The sequence below is a fragment of the Sorex fumeus genome, unplaced genomic scaffold (assembly GCF_029834395.1).
Source record: "Sorex fumeus unplaced genomic scaffold, SorFum_2.1 ptg000021l, whole genome shotgun sequence".
NCBI classification, from domain to species: domain Eukaryota; kingdom Metazoa; phylum Chordata; class Mammalia; order Eulipotyphla; family Soricidae; genus Sorex; species Sorex fumeus.
This window is the reverse complement of record NW_026606078.1, coordinates 5,813,175-5,839,208: the sequence shown is the minus strand read 5'-3', so window position 1 is coordinate 5,839,208 and position 26,034 is coordinate 5,813,175. Positions and strand designations below refer to the sequence as shown.

General features: G+C 45.8%; 1 protein-coding gene across 2 annotated transcripts in view; it reads left to right on the top strand.

Moving 5' to 3' along the window:
- GNG4 (G protein subunit gamma 4) overlaps positions 1 to 22,662 on the top strand; it is a 62,535-nt gene extending 39,873 nt beyond the window's left edge. For both annotated transcript variants that reach the window (XM_056113623.1, XM_056113622.1), the window contains exons 3-4: positions 1,758 to 1,866; positions 22,402 to 22,662. In XM_056113623.1, the coding sequence (XP_055969598.1) occupies positions 1,768 to 1,866; positions 22,402 to 22,530 (228 nt within the window). In that variant the 5' untranslated portion in view covers positions 1,758 to 1,767 and the 3' untranslated portion in view covers positions 22,531 to 22,662. The remainder of the gene's footprint in view (positions 1 to 1,757; positions 1,867 to 22,401) is intronic.
- The last annotated feature ends 3,372 nt before the right edge of the window (positions 22,663 to 26,034 follow it).

The following is a 26,034-nucleotide window of genomic DNA, read 5'->3' as shown; positions in this document are numbered from 1 at the left end:
CAGAATGGGCCTGAACACACAGCTAACAGAGTACTCATGCATGGCCCACACTGAGCTTGTGTGTGTATGTGTGTGTGTGTATGTGAGCATGCACGCGTGAATGTGAGAGAGAGAGAGAGAGAGAGAGTGTGAGTGTGTGTGTGTGTGTGTGAAGGGTGGGGGGAGATATCCTAGTCATCATAACAAAGAAACAACTATTACAAGGAGAAAAATCATAACATCAAGTTAATCGCCCTTGTTCACTAGTCAGTGTGAGAGTTAATCATTCTTGTTCGCTAGTCAGTGTGAGAAAGGGGAGCTTCCACCAACACCTCAGCAGCATCTCAGGCCAGCCCAGCCTCAGCACCGATCTAGCCCTGTGGACTGAGGGGCTAAATTCACCCCATAGCTGCCTTTGTGGCATTCTCCAGGGAGACGCTGCAGCGCTCGGCCAGCATACTTCCGGGAGCGCAGTCATTAAAGGGAGGCTGCGTAAAAGGCCTGTGAGATCCATTCAGCCAGAAACCCTCTACACTGTCCGCACTCAACACAACACTGAGGAATGAACGGTCTTGTATCCAGCCTGACCCCCAACACTTACAGTCTTACACACCCCCAAATGCCTCCCATCATATTCAGCCTGGAGATGAAAGCAAAGGTCGTGGCGGGGCAGGCCAGCCCCTGAGCAGGCCCTCACTCTCCCTTGGACTTTGTCTCCTGCAACATCGCGCCTAACTCACAGACCTGCAATGACGAAGCACTGGCTAGCCATTTCTCGGAGGCTGAGTAACTGCAGTATCCACTGTTGCGTGGGTAACTGTGGAGGAATTAGATCAAAACCATCTCTTCCCCGCCCACTGCCATCTTATACACCAGGTGAAGGATAATTTATTTTCTAGAAAATTAAATGTGCAGTTAGGAGATGTGTGTCTTGCTGCTGTTTAAAAACAAACTTCCATAGTCAAGTCTATCTGCTTTCTGGAATGACATCAAATGAAAATTGCTGATAAAAGCAGCTTTCTTCATGGGAAACACGTGTTTTGAAACTGAAGCTTGCTGGGGGGATGCCAGGCAAGACGGGAGGAGGAACCCTTAGTGGAGCTTCCGAGCTTTGAGTTTCGGTTCTGGATTCACACCTTTTGGCTGTGGGATCTTTGGCCCTTGGCGTGATTCTCCGGGCTTATACTTTGTTTTCTTACAGAACTAAAATTAAGATTGTTCTGCCACTGTTATGGCCACTAGGGCAAGGAATGAACAGATGTATCTGAAAGGATTTATTACTAGCCAAGCACTGGGCTAATGCCAGGGTTTTAACGTACAGTGGGTGAGGAGTACAGTAACCTCAGGTCAGCAGTTGACCTGTACACCATTCCTCAGGGTTGACTTAGTCTTTCCAAACACAAGCCAAAGAATGAGGAAGCCTTTCTTTCTCTTCTTCCAGCAGTTTGTCCCCCAGTGCATTTAGGTTTAGACAGAGGGGTAATGGGCAAGGAGAAAAAACTGGGAAACATTCTGCCTTCCCTTCCCTTGCCAACCTCCTGATGGACGCTGAAAAAGCAACCCTTCCAGGGCTGGAGCAATAGCACAGTGGGTAGGGCGTTTACCTTGCATGCGGTCGACCCGGGTTCAGTTCCCAGCATCCCATATGGTCCCCTGAGAACCACCGGGGTAATTCCTGAGTGCAGAGCCAGGAGTAACCCCTGTGCATTGCAAGGTATGACCCAAAAAGGAAAAAAAAAAAAAGCAAGCCTTCCAACCTTTCATTTCGGTTGTTTCAGGGGCAGCAGGATGAAGGAGGGTATGTCCAACAACAGCACCACAAGCATCTCCCAAGCCAGGAAGGCTGTGGAGCAGCTGAAGATGGAAGCATGCATGGATCGGGTGAAGGTAAGTGGCACAGTCAGCCTCCCCGAGTCCAGGCCACTCCCCCACCTCCCACAGCCTTCCTAGTAAGAGTTCACGGCCACCTGGCCAGGCCTGGGCAGCTGCACAATGCGAGTGTTGCCTTTAGAGTTCTGCTTGTGCCAGAAGATACACTTTGTATCCTGAGGATACAGAAAGCACAGTGCAGGAATTCCATGAGGTGTTGCCAAAAATAGACTCATATTCATCTTGGCTCTGTTGAGCTCCATTGTCAGGCCAATATATGAGAAAGAGAGTTGAACGATGAGCTCCATCAGTTGTCCTGCCCCAGCCAGTAAGACAACACGGGCTGCTTTGACAGGGGCACTGTCGGAAAGAAGTGCTGAGCTGTGCCCCCATGTTTGTCAGCTGCTCCTGGGGGAAGAGGAAAGACAGTGCCAGCCACCACCCACTGGGTCTACTTTGCAGATGAGCCCAGATTCCTTCAGGCTGGGAGAGCTGAACAGATCGAAGCCACCTGGTCTGCAGGTGCACCAGGAAAGGCGGCCGTGAAATGCAATTCAGGGTCACAGGCTCTATAATAGAGGAGGAACCCTATCAGGAATTTAATATCAAGGCTCTCCAATCTAATAGCTCTGCTCTTTTAATTTTTTTAAATTTTTATTTTGATTTTGTTTGCTTTCTGGGTCATACCCGGCAATGCACAGGGGTTACTCCTGGCTTTGCACTCGGGAATTACTCCTGGCAGTGCTTCGGGGACCATATGGGGTGCTGGGAATCAAACCTGGGTCAGCTGCATGCAAGGCAAACGCCCTACCCCACTGTGTTATCACTCCAGCCCCATAGCTCTGTTCTTGACTGTTTTTAATTTTAAGGGTTTGTCCCCTGAAGTGGGGTTGCTGGATTCTATAGTAATTTAGTGTTTGACTATTTGAACAAGCTCCATACTCCTCCCCGATAGTGCTGTACCATTTCGTCATCTCACCCCTAAGCCAGCGATGCACAGGGCTTCTAAGCCAATACTTAATGTTTCTTGTCCCTATGTTTGTTTGATTGAAGCCATGTTTGTGATCTGATACTCAAAGAGTCTTGCTGCAGAGAATAGTGTGACTTTGGGGAGCAAATCTACCTGGTATAATTCTCAGTTAAAAAAATAATAATAATAAGGGGTTGGAGTAGTACAGATCCTTATTTGCCTTGCATGTGGCCAACCCCATTTTAATTCCCGATATCCCATGTTGTCACCCAAGATCCACCCGGAGTAATTTTTGAATTCAGACCTAGGAGTAACCTCAGAGCATCACCAGGTGTAGCCCAAAAGCAAACAAACAAAAAGAAAATATTCACCATCATTTAAAAATAATAATAATTTTTAAAAAGGACCCAGAGAGATAGTACAGTGGCAGAAGACACTTTCCATGCATTCAGCAACCCAGGTTCAATCCCAGGCACCCCGTATTGTCCCCTGAGTACTGCCAAGACTAATCCCTGAGCCCAGAGCAGGAGTAAGTCCTGAGCACCCTTGGGTGTAGCCCCCGAGAACCAAATCAAACCAAGCAAAGCTGTATACTGATGTCAAATAACTGGACAATAAAAACAGTGGCAGGAATGAAATATCAAGGCCACTGGCATGGAAGGAAAGAGCAGAGTCTCCTAAGGGAAGAGCCACCTCTTGGTAGGTGAGAGGTCAGTGCTGGGGAGGAGAAAGGGCAGTGCACCCTGGACAGCAAAGGACAGAGGGAAACCACATAGGTCGTGACAAGGAGCCATTTGTAGAAGTCACTGAACCATTGTGTGAATGGTGGTGGGGATGCCGGGATCTCAGGAAGGGCAGGTCAGGCTAAGAGTGGTATCACAAAGGTAAAAACGCAGAGAAGGCATTGAGGAGACTGGAGGGAAGCTGCTGGTCACTCCAGGGAAGAAATCATTGCAATTACTAGTTCCTAGAGCTTGCTCCCAGGTGGAGAAAGACATGGGACCCAGAAGACAGCTGGGCGGGTGCAGTGCTTGGGCATGAACCAGGAACGGGTATGAAATATTTAGCTCACAGCAAGCATGGAGCCCTCCCCCAAGCTCCATGGTTCCCCGGGGTTTGGATGAGTGTTTTGAAGCAAGGCAGGGGCAAAAGGGAGTATTTGCAACTCTCAAGTGCAAAGGGAAGTCTATAAGCGGGTAAGCAGAGGCAAAACCCTTGCAGTGAGCATGTGTTTGGGCTGCCAAGAAAAATAATAGTGTGGATGCAGAAAGGTTCAGCATTTCAGAGAGGGGAAGTGGACACCTGTCCACTCTTGTCTCTAGATCTTGTTCATCTCCCTCGAACATCAGTTGTACCAAAGCTCCAGTGCCTCCCTGCACAGACTTTCTTTCCAGGAGACATTAAATGCGGGTCTGTACCACATGGTTGACAGCCAGCACTCAGACCCACATTTGTTTGGCTCAGAGACCTCCGACAGCCTCAGTGCCATCCCTTTGCCTTTCCTTCACTCATTTAGTATCTACTGAGCATTTCTCCCCACGCACCCCTCCCCAAATTACAGCCCACCCGCAGCCCACTGTCCATGGGCTCTTCTCTATCCTATCTGGACACACATGGAACAAAAATTTTACAACAAAGGTAGGAGCTCCTCGTTGACAAGCTGTATTAACTGCTTTTTTAGTACTGTCCTCCCGTTGTTCATCAATTTGCTTGAGCGGGCCCAGTAATATCTCCATTGCGAGACTTTTTGCTACTGTGTTTGGCATATTGAATACTCTCGGTAGCTTGCCAGGATCTCCAAGAGGGGCGGAGGAATCGAACCCGGCTCGGCCGGGCTGGCTGTGCACAAGGCAAACGCCCTACCACTGTGCTATCACTCCAGCCCCTTTAAATAAAGGTAAATGTTTTTTCCTTAGCACTAGGAAATTCCAACATAGACTTCTGTGATCTCCCCCAGAGTAACAAGCCCAAGAATAATGCTCTAATTCTTTTCAAAAAGATTAAGAGTGTTTGAAAGATGACTATTTTTGGTAACTATTTTGGTTCGGAGAGTGGGGTGGGGATGGGACAATGCCACCCCGAACACTGCTCTTTTTCTTGACATTGGAGGCTCATGTGGGTGTGGGTGTTGGGGCGGGGCGGGATTCTATTGGATAAGATGTTGGTGGGCAAGTAGGGAAAACTCATGGAGCAACTGTGGCAGAGACGAGCAGAGCAGAGTCTCGGAGAGAGTCCTTGGATCCAGTCTGTGCAGTCGAGAGCCAGCTGCAGAGAGAGTCTGTGCAACCAGGACACAACTCCCAGCCAGGCTTTGGGGACCTGTCTCTTCCTTGGGTGCTCTGTGGTATACCCAGGGTCTGACCCAGAGGAAAGGGGCATTGGGCCATTCCGGGGTAGGGGGTGGGGGGAGAACTGGATGGGATGGAGGTCCTGTCCACCAGGGAGCAGGAAACTCTTACTGAGGAAAATTGGCCACATTGTGTCTAGTCTCTTCCTCCTTTGCACCCCAGCCTGTGACACACAGCTTCAGCATCTATATGACAGGTCAAGAGCCCCTGAAAGGACTGCCGCAGGACTGATATGAGTGTTTCACAACCCGATTTGTTGATTATTGGCACACCCACTCCTTCTCCATCCACCTGCATTCTGTGGACTATTGAAAAGAGGAAGGCAGAAAAGAATGTCAGCAGCACATATGCTGCCCGAGCCCATGTGCCGCTTGTGCCCATGTGGCCGAGCACATGTGGTGCCTGAGAACTTGTGTTGCCCAAATCTCCTCTCTTGAGATGTATACTTTTTTTTTTTTTTTGCTTTTTGGGTCACACCCAGCATTGCACAGGGATTATTCCTGGCTCATGCATTCAGGAATTACTCCTGGTAGTGCTCGGGGGACTATATGGGATGCTGGGAATCGAACCCAGGTTGGCCATGTGCAAGGCAAACTCCTTACCCGCTGTGCTATTGCTCCAGCCCCGAGATGTGTACTTTCATGCTTTCATGTCTAATGCTGAGTTGCGTGTAGGGCTCTCTCCACCCTTGGAGAAGCCTGGTTCTCTCTTAAGCATGTTACTCTCCACTCTCTCCCACTTTCTCTTCCTCCTTCCCTTCAATAACGTCCAAATAAAATCTGTTATACTTAAAAAGAAGTCAGCAGATCAAGGTGCTAAAAGTCAAAGCTTAGGAACTGGAGAGATAGTACAGTGGGTAAGGCAGTCAACCTTACATGCAGTCAACCTGGGTTCTATCCACAACACCACATAAGACCCCCAAAGACCACCAGAAATGATCCCTGAGCACAGAGCTAGGTGTAAGCCCTGAGTATGACTGAATTGACACACACATACAAACAAACAAAAGTCTAGGAGATTCGCTTAAAAAGAAAAAATAAAGTAGCAGAAAATGAGCATTTAGAAAGAACACTAGTGTAGAAAAGTATTTCATAAGACAAGAGATTAAGTTGTTCAAAATCCTTCTATGCCAAAGTGAAGCAGATCTTGAGAAAACTTTGAAAAATGGAAAGTACTTCAAGGGAGGAATGAATTATTCACACTCTTTGCCACTGAGCTTTATAATTTGGTATTAAAAGAGAATAGGTGAACAAAGAAGTATATTGGTTCAGAAATGCCAGGGCATTTATGAAAATGAACTCTAAGTGTTGTTCAAAATATGGTTTTACATATACTCCCTTTACATTTTTTTCAGGCCATCAATACAGCATTAAATAAAGCCCTAAGCTGCAGTACACTTAAAGCTGTGTAGAGAAAAGTGGAATATTTTGTAGCTTTTAGCAGAAATGTGAGAAAATAGGTATCTTTATTTGAGAGCTTCAATTCTTGTTATGAAAAATAACATTACTCATTTATTTTAAAATTGTTTGGAAAGTATAGAAAAGCACAAACAAGAAAACTTAAATGATCTATAACCACTATAATTTGGGCAAAATTGGCGGTGATCAGGGCTTACTTCTGGCTCTGATCTCAGGAATCACTCCTGGTGTGCTCACAGGACCATATGGAGTCATAGAGATTGAACCCAAGTCAGCTACATGAAAGGCAAGTGCCCTACCCACTGTACTGTCACTCAGGTCCTGTAGCCACTATATATGTTTTTTAATTTCTTTGAATTTCTCTTTATGAAGGTGTGATTATAATATATATTTTGTTTTACAGCCTGATTTGTCTCGGTTAGTAGTGTTCTCCTGAAATGTCACTTTTTATATTTTGTTTCCCATCCTCTGGTCTACAGTAATTTGTTTAAATGGTATTTCATCCTTGAACATTCCCATCATTTTCAATTATCTTCAACATTATATCTTTTTTTTTTATTAGTGAAACACCATGAGGTACAGTTGTAGATTTACAATTTTTGTGCTTAGGTTTCAATTATACAATGATCAGATACCTATCCCTCCACCAGTGCCCATTTTCCACCACCATGGATAATGTCCCCCCCACCCCCATCCCCCCATCCCCCCCTGCCTCTGTGGCAGGGCAATCCCCTGTGTTCTCTCTCTCCTTTTGGGTGTTGTGGTCTGCAAAAGAGGCATTGAGTGGCAAACATGTTCAGTCCATAGTCCACTTTCGACATGCATCTCCCCTCCCTCCTGGGAGGGACCACCAAACACCCTTTATTTGGTGTTCCCTTCTCTATCTGAGCTGCCCTTTCCTCTAGAATGCCCAATTGTCCACTAAGCTACGGAGTAATCCTCCTGGTGCTGATCTCAGCTATTCTTGGGTATTAATCTCCTATTTTGTTACTTTATATCCCCCAGATGAATGCAATCTTTCTATGTCTATCCCTCTCTTTCTGACTCATTTCGCTTAGCATGATACTTTCCATAACATTATATCTTTTAAAACACTATAGTGAGTGTGATTTTCCAAAGAACAGGAGGTGTGGACATGTGGGGGACTTGAGCATTTGGTGGCCGAGAACCACCTCCCCAGGCCGGACGATGGATGGATGAAGGACTGAGGAATGGAGAAACAGGAACCAGGACCTAGGCTAGTCAGCAATTAGTTTATTTTTCTCTCCTACCCAGCGTAGTCCAGTCTCTCCCTTACAGCACAATCATAGTCAGTTCTCAGCCCATCATACTGTTTTTTTGATTGCTGGTTCCTCATTATTTTCATATTTATTTCATTGACTCATTGTGTGTCAGCTGATTTCTTGTATTGTGAATCTTGTTGGCCTGTTCCTAACCTGGGCACAATTTTTTTATTGTAATACTGAACTTTTTTGGTATTTGACATTTTTATAAGGCAAAACTATCAGTATTTCCTTATAGACTCTTTTGTTTTAACATATTAACCTTCTATGCTGAAATTAGACAATAGTGTTTCTGGTTCTTTCATTATTTCATTTTTGTTGCATTTAGCTCGGCTCCATCATAATCTACTATGTCATTTTGTGAAGACACAAGATAAGAATTATTCCAAGACTGTGGGGTCTGGAGCGATAGCACAGCAGGTAGGGTGTTTGCCTTGCACGCAGCCGACCTGGGTTCAATTCCTCCATCCCTCTTAGAGAGCCCGGCAAGCTACCAAGAGTATCCTGCTGCACAGCAGAGCCTGGAAAGCTCCCTGCAGCATATTCGTTATGCCAAAGACAGTAACAACAAGTCTCACAATGGAGACATTACTGGTGCCCACTCTAGCAAATCGATGAACAATGGGAGGACAATGCCACAGTTCTATTCCTTCACAGTATAAACCAATCCATACTTAACAACCTGAAATTCCTCCCTCCTGATGGAAAATGTGGTGACTCTGATTTTGTTCTCCGACATTTAAGCAGCTCTTTACTAGTGCAGGGTATTTCTGTGTTTATCTCTGATCACTTGTTATTCTGTCTAGGTCTGTTTTTTTGTTTGTTATGTTTTGTTCTTATTCCACTTTTTGGATCTCTCGTGGTGGTACTGGGGTCCATGTGATTCTGGGAATTGAACCCAGGGCTCCTGCAAGCAAAACCTATGCTCCAACCCTTTGAGCCTTCTCCAAGCCTGACCATTTGCCTTGTTGTGCTAGTGGACTCCAGTGTTCAGCCCTGAGCCTGTTTCTTTTTCACTCCTTGAGCTTCTTCCTGGGTAAATTAATTTATTCCCATGCCTTTCTTATAATCTGTATCTCCAGCTCAATTCTGTGAGCTTTTTGTCTCTTTACCCAAGTGGCTACTAATTAATCCTCCCAAATCCAAATGTTAAATAACTCTAAAACTGAAATTTTTTTTTAGAAATTAAAAAAATGGCAGAGGGCGGATTCACACCCTTCGATGCTCTGAGCTTACTCTTGACTCTGAACTCAGGGATCACTCCTGGAGGGCTCAGGGGACTAGATGGGGAAGAAATACAAGTTGATTGCATTCAAAGAAAGTACCCTACCTCTGCCCTCCTAAAACTGATTGATTTTTTTTTAAATTGTATTTTATATCTTCTTTGACTAGACCTTTATCACCCAGTCTCTCAAACCAATAGCCCTTTCATCCCATATCTGACATACACTGATGTTATCTGTTGGGATTTTTTTTTGAAGGAGGGTCACACCTGGCAATGCTCAGGGGTTCCTCCTGGCTCTGCACTCAGAAATTACTCTTTATGGTGCTCGGGAGACTATAAGGGATGCTGGGAATTGAACCCGGGTCAGCCGCATGCTAGGCAAACATCCTACCAGGTGTACTATTGCTCAGATCCCTGATTTTTCTAACATAATCAAACCCTAATAATTTTGTTCCCTGAACATTTCTGAAATCTATTCCCTCACCTCCATCCTTGTAGTCATTTTATTGCCTAGCCAGCAACAGATTTTGTGGTTGACCTGCCTTTTCTAGTCTTCCTCAGACCCCTTCATTCTCTTTCTCTAAGTTATTCTAATAGGAAAAAGTCCCTGCGTAACTAAAAGAGAACAACTCCAGGTGAGCTTGTATGCAAGCATGCAATTAGAGTATAAACAAAGCAGTCATGTGTGTGCATCCCAAGACCCCTGTCATGTTAACGACAATAAAGAAGGGAAGAGGAAGTATTTCTAAAATATTACTGTACTGTACTTAAAACTCTGCAGTATGAGCTCTTTAAAATGGCACAGAAGGTATAATTCAGCCACTCATTATTTTGGGGGATTATCAGTACTCCTCCAGCCTCATTCCTTGTACTCACTTCCACATATTTATACACATACTCTTTCCAGCAATTTCACAAGTATGTCATGCTATAGCATGTTCCTTTGCCTTTTCACATATTTTCTTTACCTGGAACATTTTCCTCGTATATATATATAGAGAGAGAGAGACACACACATATATACATGTATATTTGCATATATATGTGCATATTGTTATTATTTGCTCATATAATATACATTCATATTTTATGTCATACTGATTATCCATAAAATCACAGTTGATAGAGAAAATTACGTACTTCAAAGTGGGAATTATCTAAATAGTCCAGTCCTCCCACTCTGGAGTAGACGTATTGTTCGGGGAGGTATGAGACACCTTGGGAGAAATGTGCTATAGAACAGCCTATCTGGGTATGACTTCCCAGGACACTGCTCTCAGACCTACTCAGAGAACCCAGTGCAGGTGCGCCAGCCCACACTGGAAAGAGCATTCCCACATGGCTTCAGCCAGCAAGGAGAGGGGTCCAGGAATATCTCCCCAGAGTTCTTACAGAAAATGCACATGAGATACTTCTAAGACGAAAAGAGAGGGAAATATTTGACCATTGTAAATACTTGGTCTCAAAAATCAGGGAACAAGTAATAGCACATAGAAGTCTAATTGAGCACTCATGGGTTTGATCCCTAGCATCCCATGGCACTGCCTGGAGAAATTGCTGAGTGCAGAGTCAGGAGTGACCCCTGAGCATCACTGTCCATGGATCAGAAACCAAAATAAATGAATAAATAATTCATTGTTAAACTTTAGGTAACTTATAGTCTTTTTAAAAGTGTGAAATAAACAAGAACTCAAAGGAGATATTTCTATTTTTAAAAAATATTTTTATAGAGTTGTTTACAATAATTTATTATATTCAATATTCCAACACCAATCCCACCAACATTACATCTTCTCACCACCAATATTTTGAATTTTCCCAAACACTACCAAGCATGTCCCAAAAGCAGGCCTAAATAATTTATTTTGTATTGCTTCTTATGAATAATCCTCTAAAAATCATCCGAAAAAGTTTCCTTAAGAAGAAGTATGTGAAAATTGTTGTATCTCAGCCTGGAGCCATTATGCCTTTGTGTAAGAGATTTACTTAACACGTTGAGCCTTGTGTATTTGTGTGTATATATATATATTTTTTAATTGGGATCAGTTGCCTTCTTCTTTACAGCCCATCCAATGTGGTGTGCTACTCCTGATACAGCATAGAATATGAGATGTCATGTGGTCGGGCACGCCAGGAATTCTAAAATTTTAAATAGGTTGATACAGCTGGAGTTAAGTTTTTAACTAGATGGCGACTTTGGGGTCCAGAGGCATCTCTGCAGCTTGTTGATCTCTTCCAAGATTTGTGAGACTCTGGATCATGGGCATTAATGAGCTTATATGGTGCCAGAGGCTGTTCATGGGCGGGACTGCCGGGTTCCCAGAAGAACAGGAAGATGCGGTGAGATCGCTCATTCCTGACTCTGTGAGCCTAGAGATTTCGGTCACAAAACACACGTACCTGAGTTTTTTCAGCAGATTCATTCATGGTCCGAGCCTTTGGAGCTTGACTGTGAGCAAGGTGGTGATTGAGTTCTGGGGTTTTTCGACTGCTAAGGCTCTGCTGGTGCAGGTGAGCCCCTTTACCTGCCCCATTCTGAGCTGGTCCAGATATGAGGTTCAGCCTGGGCAGGGTCTGGAGGCATCTCTGCAGCATGTTGCTCTCTTCTCGATTTATTTGTGAGTCTCAGAAGAGATTTCTTTAAATGAGGGGGAGAGAGGGTAGAAGAATTAAGAAAAGAATTTGAGACTGAAGAAATGGTACAGTGAGTAGGGCACTTGCTTTGCATGCAGCTGACACGGTCCTCCATAAGCCCTGGCCCCGCCAAGAGGAAGCCCTGAGCACTGCCAGGTGTGGCCCAAAGACCAAAACAACAATAATCATAATAATGATCTGAGGGGTGTTTCGAAACAAAATATTAATGACAGGCTTAAAATCACCCAGAAAGCAAAAAGGAAAAGGTGAAGAGTCCATGCAAATCATTTAGAGAGAAGGCAATCGAAGTAAGACTAATGATATTCCCACATTTAGCACAGCGGTAGGGCGTTTGCCTTGCACGCAGCCAACATGGCCGACCCAAGTTCGATTCCTCCGCCCCTCTCGGAGAGCCCGGCAAGCTACCGAGAGTATCTCGCCCACACAGCAGAGCCTGGCAAGCTCCCCGTGACGTATTCGATATGCCAAACACAGTAACAACGAAGTCTCCAATGGAGACGTTACTGGGCCCGCTCGAGCAAATCGATGATCAACGGGAGGGCCTTTACCTTTACTTTACTTTTACTTTGGATATTAATGTTTCTGGCAGAGAGAATAAATGGATTTAAAAAAATGTTCTTAAGGATCTGTTGTGAAAGGGTTCATTAAATAAAGGAAGATTTGGATTCAAATAACTCCTCATAGTCCCAGGAAGAATATAATGGAAAGTGACCAAGCCTGAGATACCTGTACTGCTGGAGTTACTTAAACACAAAGACAGAAAGACTCCATCAAATATGCAATGAAAAAGCAGTCACTTAGCACATGTACACCGATTCAGTATATGTCTGGTATTTAAACTAGCCCTAAGGTATTGGTGCCACAAGTACCACACTCATGGACACAAAACCCTAGTCCCAGAGTTATGTGATATAGTGGTGATACCAACCTACACCACAAGCTTTGCTATTGAAATTATGCAGAGTTGAGATACCATCTGGACAACACTGCATCTCAACTCAGAGCATGCCAGCCTAAAATTCTCTAAATATTGTAAAATAACAAAGAACTCTTTACCCATCCCAGTGGTCATTTATATCCCAGGCAACATAAATATATTCCAAAAAATGCAAAAAGTTCAGTGTAGCACAGCTGGAGAGATAGGATAGAGGCTAAGACGCTGGCCTTGTACACAGTTGACCCTGGTTTGATTCCTGGCACTACATTACATCTCCCCAAGCATTTCTAGGACTGATCCCTAAGCCTTACACCAGTGTGGCACAAAGCCCTCCCCCAAAATAATAAATCAGTAAATAAATAAAATTATTTTTGAAATGTTAAATAAAGTGGTCAAAGTGATAGTACATAGGGTAGGGCATTTGCCCAGAGCTCTAGTGAATCAGATAACTTCACCCCCACCCCCATAGTCAGATAACTTTTTGTAATCAAATTTAGAAATAGAGTCTAAGAAAGGTGGATTGCAATGAGTAATTCTAGAGCCGATAAAAGAAGATCTTTGCATTAAGTCCCAGAGTAGATCACGATGGTAGAAGATAAAGGGTGCATTTGAAAAAGGAAAAGGGGGGCACTGGAAAGATGGTACAGCAGGTAGGGCATTTGCCTTGCACATGGCTGACCCGGGTTCAATCCCTGGCATCCCATATGGTCACCAGAGTCTGCCAGGAGTGATCCCTGAGCACAGAGCCAGGAGTAAGCCCTCTGTCACGAGGTGTGGCCCAAAAGCTAACAGAAAAAGAGGGGGGTGGGAACTCTTGGGCTTCCAGGTGCTGCTGTGGTTAGGGGCACTCAGTGAATGTAATGGCCCTGATAATTTCTGAGAACTTTCTTCATGTCTGTTTCTCAGACGTTCTTTCTGCCCCACCAGAGAGTGGCCCGATGAATAATGAAAGAGTATGTCTTGTGGCCCACAGCCTCCATTACAGTATCTAACCACAAGCCAGTGCTGTTCTTCCTTTTCAGGAAGGGACCCAAGGTGCTGGGGTGTTGGTTTGACCTGGCCAGACACAGCTCAGGAGCAGAGTGGGGCTCAACCAGGGGATAGAGTCTGGAATATACTGAGCGAGGCCATGGGCCCTCCACGCTCTGTTTGGAGTAGAGCCTACTTGTCATGTTCATCTTTCCCTTCTAAGTCTCAGAAACCTCTTGAGTGACTCATTGGTTTCGATCACCAAATACTAAAGGTAAACTTGCTAACTTTTTATAATCAAATTTAGAAATAGGGTCAAAGAAAGACAGCGATGAATAATTACAGAGCTGATAAAAGAACATTTTTGTATTAAATCTCAGAGTAGAACTGATGGTAGAACAAGAAGATAAGAGGGGCATTTGAGGAAGAAAAGGTGGGGAGGGTGAGATAGTACAGTGGGTAGGGTGTTTGCCTTGCACATGGCCAATCCAGGTTTGATATGTTATCCTATAAGCCTATAATATTCAGATTGTAATCTATGCAGTGCTTTCCTTTACCAGGTCAGATTTATCTAGCACTTCCTTCTAAGAGCTCTTATTTCCTTTACCAGCTCTTATCTTCTAGGATTTAGTTCAAAGGTCTTCTCTTAATGGCTCTAGCATTACTCATTGCCATCTGGAAAAGTAATACTTGTATCACAGCTAAAACTAGTATTAGGCCCAGTGGTTCTGGATGAGTTTCAAACCCCACCACCTTTATGCTACCCACAGTGAGTCTACTACTGTGGATTGTTGATGTCAGAACTCCCAGCGGGACTCTTGTTATAATGTCCATTTAGTCAAACATACCTTCCTTCACCTCTGGGTCCCCCAGATGTAATTTTGCCCTCTCTCAGGTGGGGTCAGAGAGAAGGTACAAAAGTTACGGTGCTTGCCTTGAATTAGTTGACCCTGATTCTGTCCCCCCAAGCACTGCCAAGAGTCAGCAGAGCCAGTAGTAAGCCCTGAACACCACCGGTGTGGCACCAGAAATTTGGGGGCGGGGGGATGAGACTCACCAGGGGGTCCAAAAGATAGGGACCATTAGCCAATAACAGAATTGCCTGCATTGATCTGTATGGCTGGGTTTACTGGAAGCCATATGTCTTGGAAGTGCATGCTGCTATGACAGAATGCGTTTCTGTTGTTTATTCTAAACATAAAATAAGTGGCTGAAACAACAGCAGCTTATTATTTAACAGATCTGGGGACCAGGAAACCCCAGGTCAGGCTACCAGTATGTCAAATTTTGAAGAGAGCTCCCGCAGGTTGACAGAGGACCCCTCCTTGCCACAATGTCACACAGCAGGGAGAGATCCCCACCCCTTTCCTCATAGCTCTTTGATAAGGACATTAATCCCATTCATGTTCTGATTTCCTCCCAAAGACCCACTTTCAGAAATAGCTGGATATTTCAACTCATACATAGGAATTTTTAGGGGGTCCCTTCAGTCCATGGCAGTATCCTGTGGAATTATCTAGGGATTGCCCTGAGGAACTGTGTTAACACTTCCCAGTGTGAAAAGAAAACATTCACAAGGAGGCACCCTTCACATTAGAGCAGTGTCTAGAGTGAGGCAGAGAGCTCTAGGAGTTACGCCAACTACTGGATGCCTTCTCTGTGTAGACCAAATCAGACCTGGTAAAGGAGACCATCACATCGAATGCAACCTGGCCACTCTCTCCACGAGAATCCTACTGTGTTTATTCATCATGAAGGACCAGCAGCACCATCAAAAATGCTTGTATGCTGCCAGAAAGATAATACAGTGGGTAGGGCCCTTGCCTTGCATGCAGCTGACCCAGGTTCAATCCTCAGCATCCCATACTTTCCCCCGAGCACTTCCTAGAGTAATTCCTGAGTGCAGAGCCAGGAGTAAGCCCTGAATGTTGCGGGTGTGCCCGCCCCCACCCCACGCACCTCCCTCCCCCTGCCCCCACACACACAAAATGCTTGTAACTGATTCCATGTTGTATTGTTAAATAGACGGACAGGATTGCTGAGAAATAGGTGTGAGTCTCTCTCCTTTAGTTCCAAAGGATAAAGGCAGTGGGTGTCTCAGCCAGAATAGTAATTATGTCATCTTGTCTTAAAATGTGACTGGAGTAATTGCAACATCTCCCCCACCCCCACCCCATTGAAGCTTGTAATTATAGTGCAGCTAACGGGATTATGTGCTAACTTGGGCTTTTTTAATCACCTCTTTTACTCTGAAATGTAATGGTAAAATTCCAGAGTTGTTCCCAGGCTGCCGATTCTTTTCAACATCTGTTATGTTTGGAACTCAACAACTCAATACTTCGGAGAGGAGGCAGGCCTGCTTGCTTCTGAGCGTTTCCCAACCAAGACCTTTTGGTAATGCTGACTTATACTTGATGCGAAAACAAAGAGAAAGGGAGTTTTCAACCTCCAGTCAGAATAAAATGTCAACTTTCAAAGCAAACCGTCTGCTCTAGGTTCCAAAGATGGCAGGTGTTGTATGAGATGGCACTGTTTTATATGCATATAAAACAACCATAAAAAATCAAACTAGAAAACTCCCTCACTCAGCCGGAAGAAGAACAGGTTTAGTTTAATTACTGTCTTTATACTACAGTTTCTGGATCGCACTTTTTATGTAGAAGGATCATTCACATGTTTATTTCAGAACGCACTGCAAACTTAAGGAGTTTGTCAAAAATGTTAACTATTCAGAAACAAAGGGACTTTGGATACTATGTAAAATAAGGGAATTCCTGGCTAACATGGAAAATTCTCTTCCTTTAAAAAAAAAAATATATATGCTGTAGCAATAGCACAGAGGATAGGGCATTTGCCTTGCACACAGCTGACCCGGGTTCAATTCCTCTGTCCCTCTTGGAGAGCCCAGCAAGTTACCGAGAGTATCCCACTCACACAGCAGAGCCTGGCAGGTTCCCCGTGGTGTATTCAATATGCCAAAACCAGTAACAACAAGTCTCACAATGGAGACGTTACTGGTGCCTGCTCAAGCAAATCGATAAACAGCAGGAGGATAGTGCTACAGTGCTACAGTCACTGTCACTGTTCTCCCGTTGTTCATCAATTTGCCCGAGCGGGCCCAGTGACGTCTCCACTGTGACACTTGTTACTGTGTTTGGCATATGGAATACATCACGAGTAGCTTGCCAGGCTTTGCCATGCGGGCGAGATATTCTCGGTAGCTTGCCAGCCTCTCCAAGAGGGGTGGAGGAATCGAACTCGGGTCGGCCATGTTGGCCGCTTGCAAGGCACACGCCATACCTGCTGTGCTATTGCTCCAGCCCACAGTGCTACAGTATATACATATATATATATATTTTTATATATATTTATATATAGTATATATATGCAGTGCTGGTACTCACACATTCTACCACTGAACAACATCTCCAACTCCCTTTATTATTTTTTTAGGGGTTGGTACATATCCAGCAGTGCTCAGGGGTTACTCCTGACAGTGCTCATGGGACTATATGGAACGCTAGGATTGAACCTGGGTCAGCCACATGCAAGGAAAATTACCTACTCACTCTTGCCCCTCCAGCCCTTTTCAATTCTTTCTCTGCCACTGAGCCATATCTCTGCCCCAGCCTTAGTTCTTTGGTTGTGGGATGATTTACAATGTCATAGTTCCACTTTTACAGTGCTTAGTGTGTTTTTTTCTCTCCAATAATTTAACTGCACCTGGAAAATGAATGGTGCATGGAACCATCCAGGACAGCATGTTTGAAATGGATGCTGATTACTTTACCTGGTTACCAGCTTCATTGCCTTTGTAGCCTAGAGAGGACTCTGCAATCCAGAGGAGTCTTATTCTGTCCAAGCGAAAACGTATGTGATTGTAAAGCAACACCAATAACTACAGAGGCCATTTATGAAGAGCTGATTTTTCTTGAAAGAAAAATTGTGGCATTGATTGCATTATCACCATGGAGGTGCTACCAAAGTCCTAAGAGCCTCCTTGGAACCAGCAAGACCAGACATAGTTATTAGGATGATGTAGACATGCGCCGTGAGAGAGGCAGATCAACCCAGTCGCCCTCTCCAACAGAGGGTCTCCCCAAGCCCTACTTTCTGCACCTCCTCCGAAGTCTTGGCTAGATATGCAGGTTGACAGCCACCGCCCACAGTGAAGAACCCCTTGGGTAGCTGTCATAAAATTATATTCTCTGAAGTTACCTCCATGAATGTAGACAAACAACTGATGAGAAGACAGGCATCTGACTAATGGTTGCAGAGCATTTACCCTGCTGGTGTGAGGCTCTGGGTTTGATCCCTAGCACCACAAAAGAGAAAAAGAAAAAGGAAGCAGTCATAATTTAGCAAGACAGCTTTGGAGTTTGTTTTGTTTTGTTTTGTTTAGGACTGAGCAATAGCATAGCGGGTAGGGCGTTCACCTTGCACATGGCCGACACACATTCGGTTCCTCTGTCCCTCTCAGAGAGCATAGCAAGCTACCAAGAGTATCACGCCCACACAGCAGAGCCTGGCAAGCTCCTCGTGGCGTTTTTGATATGCCAAAAACAGTAACAACAAGTCTCACAATGGAGATATTACTGGTGCTCGTTCGAGCAAGTCGATGAACAATGGGAGGACAGTGCTACAGTGGAGAGTGTTTTGTTTAATATTTTAATTGAATCACAGTTACAAAGTCATTCATGGTTGGGCTCCAGTCATACAATGTTCCAGTACTTGTCCCAGTTTACATTTCCCACCACCAGTGTCCCCAGTTTCCCTCCCACCCACCATCCACCCAGGCTTACCTCTATAGCAGGCTTTTTTCTTCTCTTCTTCCCTCCCTCCCTCCCTCCCTCCCTCCATCCATCCCTCCTTTCCTCCCTCCCTCGCTCGCTCTCTCTGTCGCTGTCTCTGTCTCTCTGTCTGTCTGTCTGTTTCTCTCTCTGTCTTTTTCCTTTTGGACATTATGGTTTGCAATACAGATGCTAAAAGGTTATCATGAATATCCCTTTACCTACTTTCAACATTTTAGCATCAGTTCCTGTCCAGAGTGATCATTTCCAGGGCTGGAGTGATAGCACAGCGGGTGGGGCGTTTGCGTTGCACGCGGCGCGACCCGGGTTTGATTCCCAGCATCCCATATGGTCCCCCAAGCACGGCCAGGAGTAATTCCTGAGTGCATGAACCAGGAGTGACCTCTGTGTATCGCTGGGTGTGACCCAAAAAACAAAAACAAAAAACAGTGATCATTTCCAACTATTATTGTCATAGTGGTTCCTTCTCTAGCCTAACTGCCTTCTGCACCACCACCCCCACACACACACATACACACACACACACTTGTGGCTAGGCAAGACAACTTTGGGTCAGAAGGATTATATTGTTGGAAGGTAAACTGAGGGAGGTGGCATGGTACAGCAGGTAGGGCATTTATGTTGCACGTGGCCAGTCCTTGCACACGGCTAACCTGAGCTTGATTTCTGACACCCCACATGGTGACTCAAGCACCACCAAGAGTGAGCCCTGAGAACCACCAAGTGTAGCCCCCAGAAACTAAATAAATAAATAAAATTAGAACTATATAAAAAATACTGGCCGCAGTGCTATAGAAGGTAGATTTATAGACTGTCCATAAAAGGGGCCTTAGAGATATCTGGTTCTTTCACTTATTACAAATGAGGATAGTTGAGTTACTTGATTGCACAGCACGGGGGATGAAAGGAAACTGGACCTTTGATGCTCACTAGCACCCCTCTCTCCCCCATCCCACGTACCAAAAAACTTTAGAGTTTGTCATCGCTATCACCCCGTTGTTCATCGATTCACTCGAGCGGGCCCAGTAACGTCTCCATTCATCCCTGTCACGTGCTAGTGTAGCCCAGTGACATATTGGGGGCTCCTTCATGATCAGGGGAATGAGGACCATTCATTGTTACTGTTTTTGACATATCGAGGATGCCATGGTTAGCTTGTCAGCTCTGCTGTGTGGGCAGGATACTCTCGGTAGCTTGCTGGGATCTCCGAGAGGGATGGAAGCTTTTGGGGCAGCCTCTAATCACCTTTACAGGTGTTCCTAGTCAGGCATATAGGCGGGTATGATATTCTCAGTACCCTGCCGGGTTCTCTGAGAGTGAGAACTAGAGAATAAGAGGTTGCGCAGCCGCGAATGCCTGGAGCTTGGTTTTAGAGTCTGGATCCTGGCCGTTGATGGGGTTACACGGCAGTTGGTGGGTGTAACTGTCTAGCTACTGGAAGGTGGGGGAGCTGGGTGGAGGAGGCCCAGTCTCGAACCGAGCAGGCTTGGAGATCTCAGCCCCGGGTCCCACACACCTGGGTTCCTCTGCCGGTTCCTCGTCTAAGCGTGTGGAGAGTGGTCTCAGCATGGCTTTGGCTGGGTCCCGGAGGTCTTCAGCAGTTGGGGCTCTGCTCAGGGCGGAGAGGGAAATTCAGTCTGCCCTCCTCCAAGGAGTCCCGGTGAGGACAGCCAGGCACGGGAGCAGAAGACTCTGCCTTGTTTTCTTCCGGGAGCTTGTCATAATTCAGATTCATTCATCTGCTCAAATACTAGTTGTTTTGGGGCCAAAATTCATATATATCCCGATACTGAAATTGGACCAAGCGATAGCACAGCAGGTAGGGTGTTTGCCTTGCACACAGCTGACCCTGGTTCGATTCCTCCATCTCTCTTGAAGAGCCCAGCAAGCTACCAAGAGTATCCCGCCCACATGGCAGATTCTAGCAAGCTCCCTGTGATTTATTCGATATACCAAACACAGTAACAACAAGTCTCACAATGGAGACATTACTGGTACCTGCTTGAGCAAATCTATGAACAACAGGACAGTGCTACAGTGTTACAGTGCATACTGAAATTATTTGTTGGATTGAACCAAGTGATTCTGGACTGGAAATCAGAATTGCTGTAAAATTTTGGTAGCTGGGCCAATTAGAAAAACTTAGAGAGGAAGGCAGGGGAGCTTTCTCAAGCTCAGAGTACCATGTGAGTTACCCTGAATTCCATCCCTCCACTGCATTTCTTCTTTCTTCCACCCCCAGCTCCGCAACATCACCCCCGTGTCTCTGAGCACCGCTGGCCTTGAGCGCTGAACCATTAGACCCACACCAACACACTTAGAGGGACTCCTATTTTAAAAAAAAAATCCTGTGGATGATGGGCGTGTGGGGGGTGGGAGGGATACTGGGATTCGTGGTGGTGGGAAATGGGCACTGGTGGAGGGATGGGTATTTAATCATTGTGTAATTGAAACCCAAGCACAAAAATTTGTAAGTCTACAACTGTACCTCATGGTGTCTCACTAATTAAAGAATCCTATATGTGTGACTTATAGGCACTGGAAGATTTAAACATTTCCTCTCCCCCCATTCATTTGTGGAATGATTTTATCATTCTAGAGAAGATTTAGGCATTGAAAACACTAAAAGTATTTCATTTGATTGATATATACTTAGCCCTGCTTATAGCCGCTAATAAGCACTTGCAGGCGGAACAGCCTAATTGGCAGGATGAGTTAATGCCGAGGCCTTGCCTTTGCCAAGCACATGACACAGACCCAGAGTGGAGTGAACTGCAAACTTCATCTGCCTTTGAGTGAATGCTTCTCTGTACCCCGCCCTCCCCCACCCAACTCCACCTCCTCAGGAGCTGCTGGCATTGGCTAGGCAGACAGTTCCATGCACAATGGCCATGTGTCACAGTCTTCAGATAGGCCTGGGAGGAAGTAGGGAAGAAGGAGCTTTCTAACCAGGAGTTACCTCTGCTCTGATAGGAGTAATTGTTTCAAGGTAGAATGTGCATACTTTAAAATTTAGTTTAGGCATGATTGCCACTCAATGCTTCTTTTGCAAACCACAACACCCAAAAGGAGAGAGAGAACAAAAGGGAATGCCCTGCCACAGAGGCAGGGTGGGATGGGGGGGGATGGGGGGTGGGAGGGATACTGGGATCCATGGTGGTGGGAAATGGGCACTGGTGGAGGGATGGGTATTTGATCATTATATAATTGAAACCCAAGCAAAAAAAATTGTAAGTCTACAACTGTACCTACCTCATGGTGTCTCACTAATAAAAATTAAAAAATAAAGGCCAGGAAAATGGTTCAAGGGACTGGAGTGCATGCTTTGTGTGATGGGACCCTGGCTTTGATCCTTTGTTCTGTTCGACCCCCAGCACCTCTGAATGTGACCCAAAACCAAAAACAATATAGAACTAATAATAGTAACTATTATGATGATGGTGAATACAATCGCTGGCTGTATTATGATGAATACACTTCAGTTGGCCAGCTTTATTCATCTGGAAATGTTTGAGCAGAATACCGGGGAGAAAACTGGTCTGAAACACCCACTCATCACTGATTGAGAGTGGAGCAAGGCTGTCTGGACCTTTTATTCCTCTTTTTTGGGGGTGGGAAGGGGTGTCACACCCGGCGATGCACAGGGGTTACTCCTGGCTCATGCATCATGCACTCAGGAGTTACTCCTGGCGGTGCTCAGGGGACCATATGGGATGCTGGGAATCCAACCCGGGTCCGCCGCGTGCAAGGCAAACGCCCTACCCGCTGTGCTATATCGCTCCTCTTATTCCTCTTTAGACATTGATCTAGCACCCTTTTTCCTCACCAGCCAATTGCTGGGAATGGTCCTGTGTGTGCACAGCGAGCTGTGAGCTGCACTGTCTCCCTCCCAGCCCTGCACCCTTTGACCTGGTGCCCCGGTGCTGTGTCCCCACAGGTCTCCCAGGCAGCCGCGGACCTCCTGGCGTATTGTGAAGCGCATATGCGGGAAGACCCTCTCATCATACCAGTGCCTGCGTCAGAAAACCCCTTCCGTGAGAAGAAGTTCTTCTGTACCATCCTCTGACACCCTCAGCCACCGGACCGCCTCCTCTCCAGTCCGTAGAATCCCTGGTAGCGACTACGCATGCTCCCTGCTCCCGGCAGCAGCCCCGGTCCCCTCCCTCCCGGCCCCATCCCCAAGACTGCTAGGCCGGGCTCCCCCTCTTTTGGGTTTTCCTCGTGGCCTTTGATTTCACTTTATCTTCTTTCATGTTATTTTCATTCCTAGAAAATAAATAAATAAATAAACATCTTTGTAGTCAGATAACAAATGTGCCAAGTAACCCTGAGTATGGATTTAAAGGGCTTGTAATATTTCAACATCAACCCCACCCCTACCCCCACAGGTAGATTTCAAAGCATCTGAGTTATATTTCAATGGAGACATCATCAAAAATATAACTCGTACCTAGGAATTCACCCGTTCACAATAATTCCATGTCAGTTGAGAAAATTCCGACTGACTGAAATGTTGAGGTAAAATTTTCATGGCTCTTTTTGGAGAAAGTTCCGGAAGTCCACTGATTCCTGCTTTCTCCAGCATCCTTTTTCAAAAGGAAAGTACAAACAAAATCCAAGCCTGGTGTGCTTAAAGTAGGAATTCCTGGGATTTGGGGGTCCCATGGTTCAGATCTCGATAGAGCATTTTCCATGGGTTGCCAGTGACCCCTTTGGAGGCTTCTACCGTGCTGATGCCGTGGATAGCATAGAAGACTGGCCCTCACACAGCTGCTTTCCTGCACCCTTCCTGCTCCCAGATGCCTCCAGTACCTGCTCCCTCCCGCTGGCTCTTCCCTTGGCAGTTCCCTGAGTTGCCTACAACTGAGGGGGGAGTGGGGGGGGGGGCTTATGGGGTGTTGCTGCTGCTCCAGAGGAATAAGTCAGAATAGTCCTCTCACTTTGTGCCATTCACAACTCTGAACATTGATCTGTATCTGCTTAATCCTCCAACATTAAATCAGTGCCAGTATCTGTTTTAAAGAGAGGGAAACTGAGGCACGGCCTTTTTTTGTGTGTTTGTTACCCAAAGAGTGTAATGAGTAAGTAGGAAATCTGGGACTTGAGTGCAGGCAAGCTGACCCCCCGCGCCCTCTCTGAACCCCAGGATTTCGTGTTTGTAGTTAGGAAGACCCTGAAGTCCATGTGCCCAGTTCTCAGGGCTGGGGCCATCTGAGCACATTTCTCTTCTGCACCAGCACAGGGCATGATGGGCCCATATTGTTTCAGCTTCTGGTAGAAGGTGCTAGGAAGATGCTTCCCCAGAAGGCTAGATAGCTCTAGCTTTTCTAAACACATTTGCAGGCCCCCTCTAAAACCAATGCATACCACCCAGGATGGAAGAAGTGAATAAATCATGGGGGCAGAGAACCCTTTGTCTAAGTTTTCTTCTGTTTGTTTGGAGACGGCCCCTCTCCATGCCTCTGCCAGCAGCTTGCTGGGTAATATAGGCTTGCTGGGTAATACAGGGCAAGCCATTGTGTGCTTGAAATGCTCAAACCTGCAAATTGGGGATGATGGTAATTACTCCTGCCTTTCTGTCTACTCCTGCCTCTTTCTGACAGAGAGAGGCACTGCCATGATGAAAGCTCTGATTACCATTAGAACAAATAAATGCACTAAATGCCACAGGAGACTATAGGGAGGAATTTTGACTTCAAAGATAACATGGTTCATTTGGAGGGATAATGCAAAATGGCTTAGAAGGAGGCAAGCAGAACTTTCAGGTCAATTAATGACTTGCTTCCCTTGCGAATGCTTTTAGTGCATTTTTATTCTTTGTTCCTTTTGTTGAAACACAGTCTTGGTTTCATTAATGCACCCACAATAGCAGTGTTGTTAGGAAGCTGTGCACTTGAGCTACAGCAGAATCTGTACTGTTTGTGATCATCATACTTCAGAACCTTCTCCCTTTGGTTTGATGACCAGGATCTCTTTATTCTGCTGTCTGTGTCAACACCATTAGCCAGCCTGGCAGAGCACAAGCCATGAAAGTACAGGACAGGAGCTGAGAAAGTGGGGCAGCATGGAGACCAGCAAAAGCAGGGCAAGAAAAATATATTTCTTAGGGCCAGAGTGATAGTACAGCGGGTAGGGCATTTGCCTTGCATATAAACGACCCGGATTCGATGTCTGGCATCCCAGATGGTCTTCCAAGCACCGCCAGGAGTAACCCCTGAGCATCGCCGTGTGCAACCCAAAAAGAAAAAGAAAAGAGAAAAATATATCCCTCCTGCCTTCTGCCAAATTTTGCCCCCTCGGGTTTGGCTTTCCCTACCCCTCCCTATGCAGCCTGGCCTTTCCCCCTCCTTTCTCTCATCCTTCAGCTCTCCTGTTCCTTACAGCCCTCCATGACATGTGTTTTGGTCCATTGCTACACCTCTTCTTCCCCAACCTAGGGCTTGTGGTGAGTTTTCTCCCTTCTGATAGTAGTTGGGGTTGGTAATCCCACTGCCCTCTGACGCAAGTCAGCACCTGCACACATGCACTGAGGTGTGCTGACATGTGACTGAGGCCTTACCCCCTTCCTCGCTGTCATCCAAGCTGCATGAAATGGGAGTGGCCAGTTGTCATTTTGTGTTTCCAGTACCTGACCACTTCCCCTTCCGTATCCATCTAATGGGATGTAGTGCCCCTCCCTCCATGGATGCTGACAGGGGGAAGCCTTCCCTGTTTCCTTGGTCTGTGCCCCTTTCCTGGACGGTTAATGGGGGGTGGGGGGAGGCATTGGGCAGGGGAAGCGTGTAGGACTGGCAGGGATGGTGTGTCTACCTTAAGTTTCCTGAATGGCAAATCATGAACAAATGTTTCTTCTCTGCCCCTCTTCTTGGCTTCTCTGAACTGTATTGCCCCCCAGCCCCCCTCTCATCTCCCTAAACCTTCATTCTCTCCATTCTCCTGCCTCCAGAGTCTCACCCTATATATGCCTTGTTTTTCCATAAAATAATTTACCCGCCAACTCCATTCATGGGTACTTGCCCAACAGAAGTGTGTCATGCATCTCTTCATCAAAAGGAATGGATCGACTGTCTATAGAAACTGCAACTCCAAAGCCAAAAGCACCAAACAGCTATGCTGAGTGGCAGAACAAATGATGGCATGTGCCCGCCGATGCCATGGCAGGCTGTCCAGCGACGATGATGACGGGCCACAGCTACATGCCACAGCTCAGAAGGGACCTCTACAGCTGTTGTCACATGTCTGCTATGGGACTGTCCTGTGGGTGTGGCGAGTCTGGGTGTCAACTAAGGAAGGGATGGGGGCGAGGGGTCAGGAAGGGAGCTTTGGGGGCTCCTAGTTCTTCTGGTGGCTGGTTCCCTGGGTGTGTTCAGTCTGTGGAAACCTTAATTGACAAGCTGCGCCTTTCTGTGTATGTTATTCTTCAATAAAAAGTTGGATTTTGTCACTACCAGTCCAAAAAAAAAGGTTTTTTTTTTTCATTTTGCACAACTTTCTACTTCTCTTTAGGTATAATGTCATTTGTGGATATCGTGGATTGTCATCGTGGGATATTGGCAGCATTTTGAAGTAA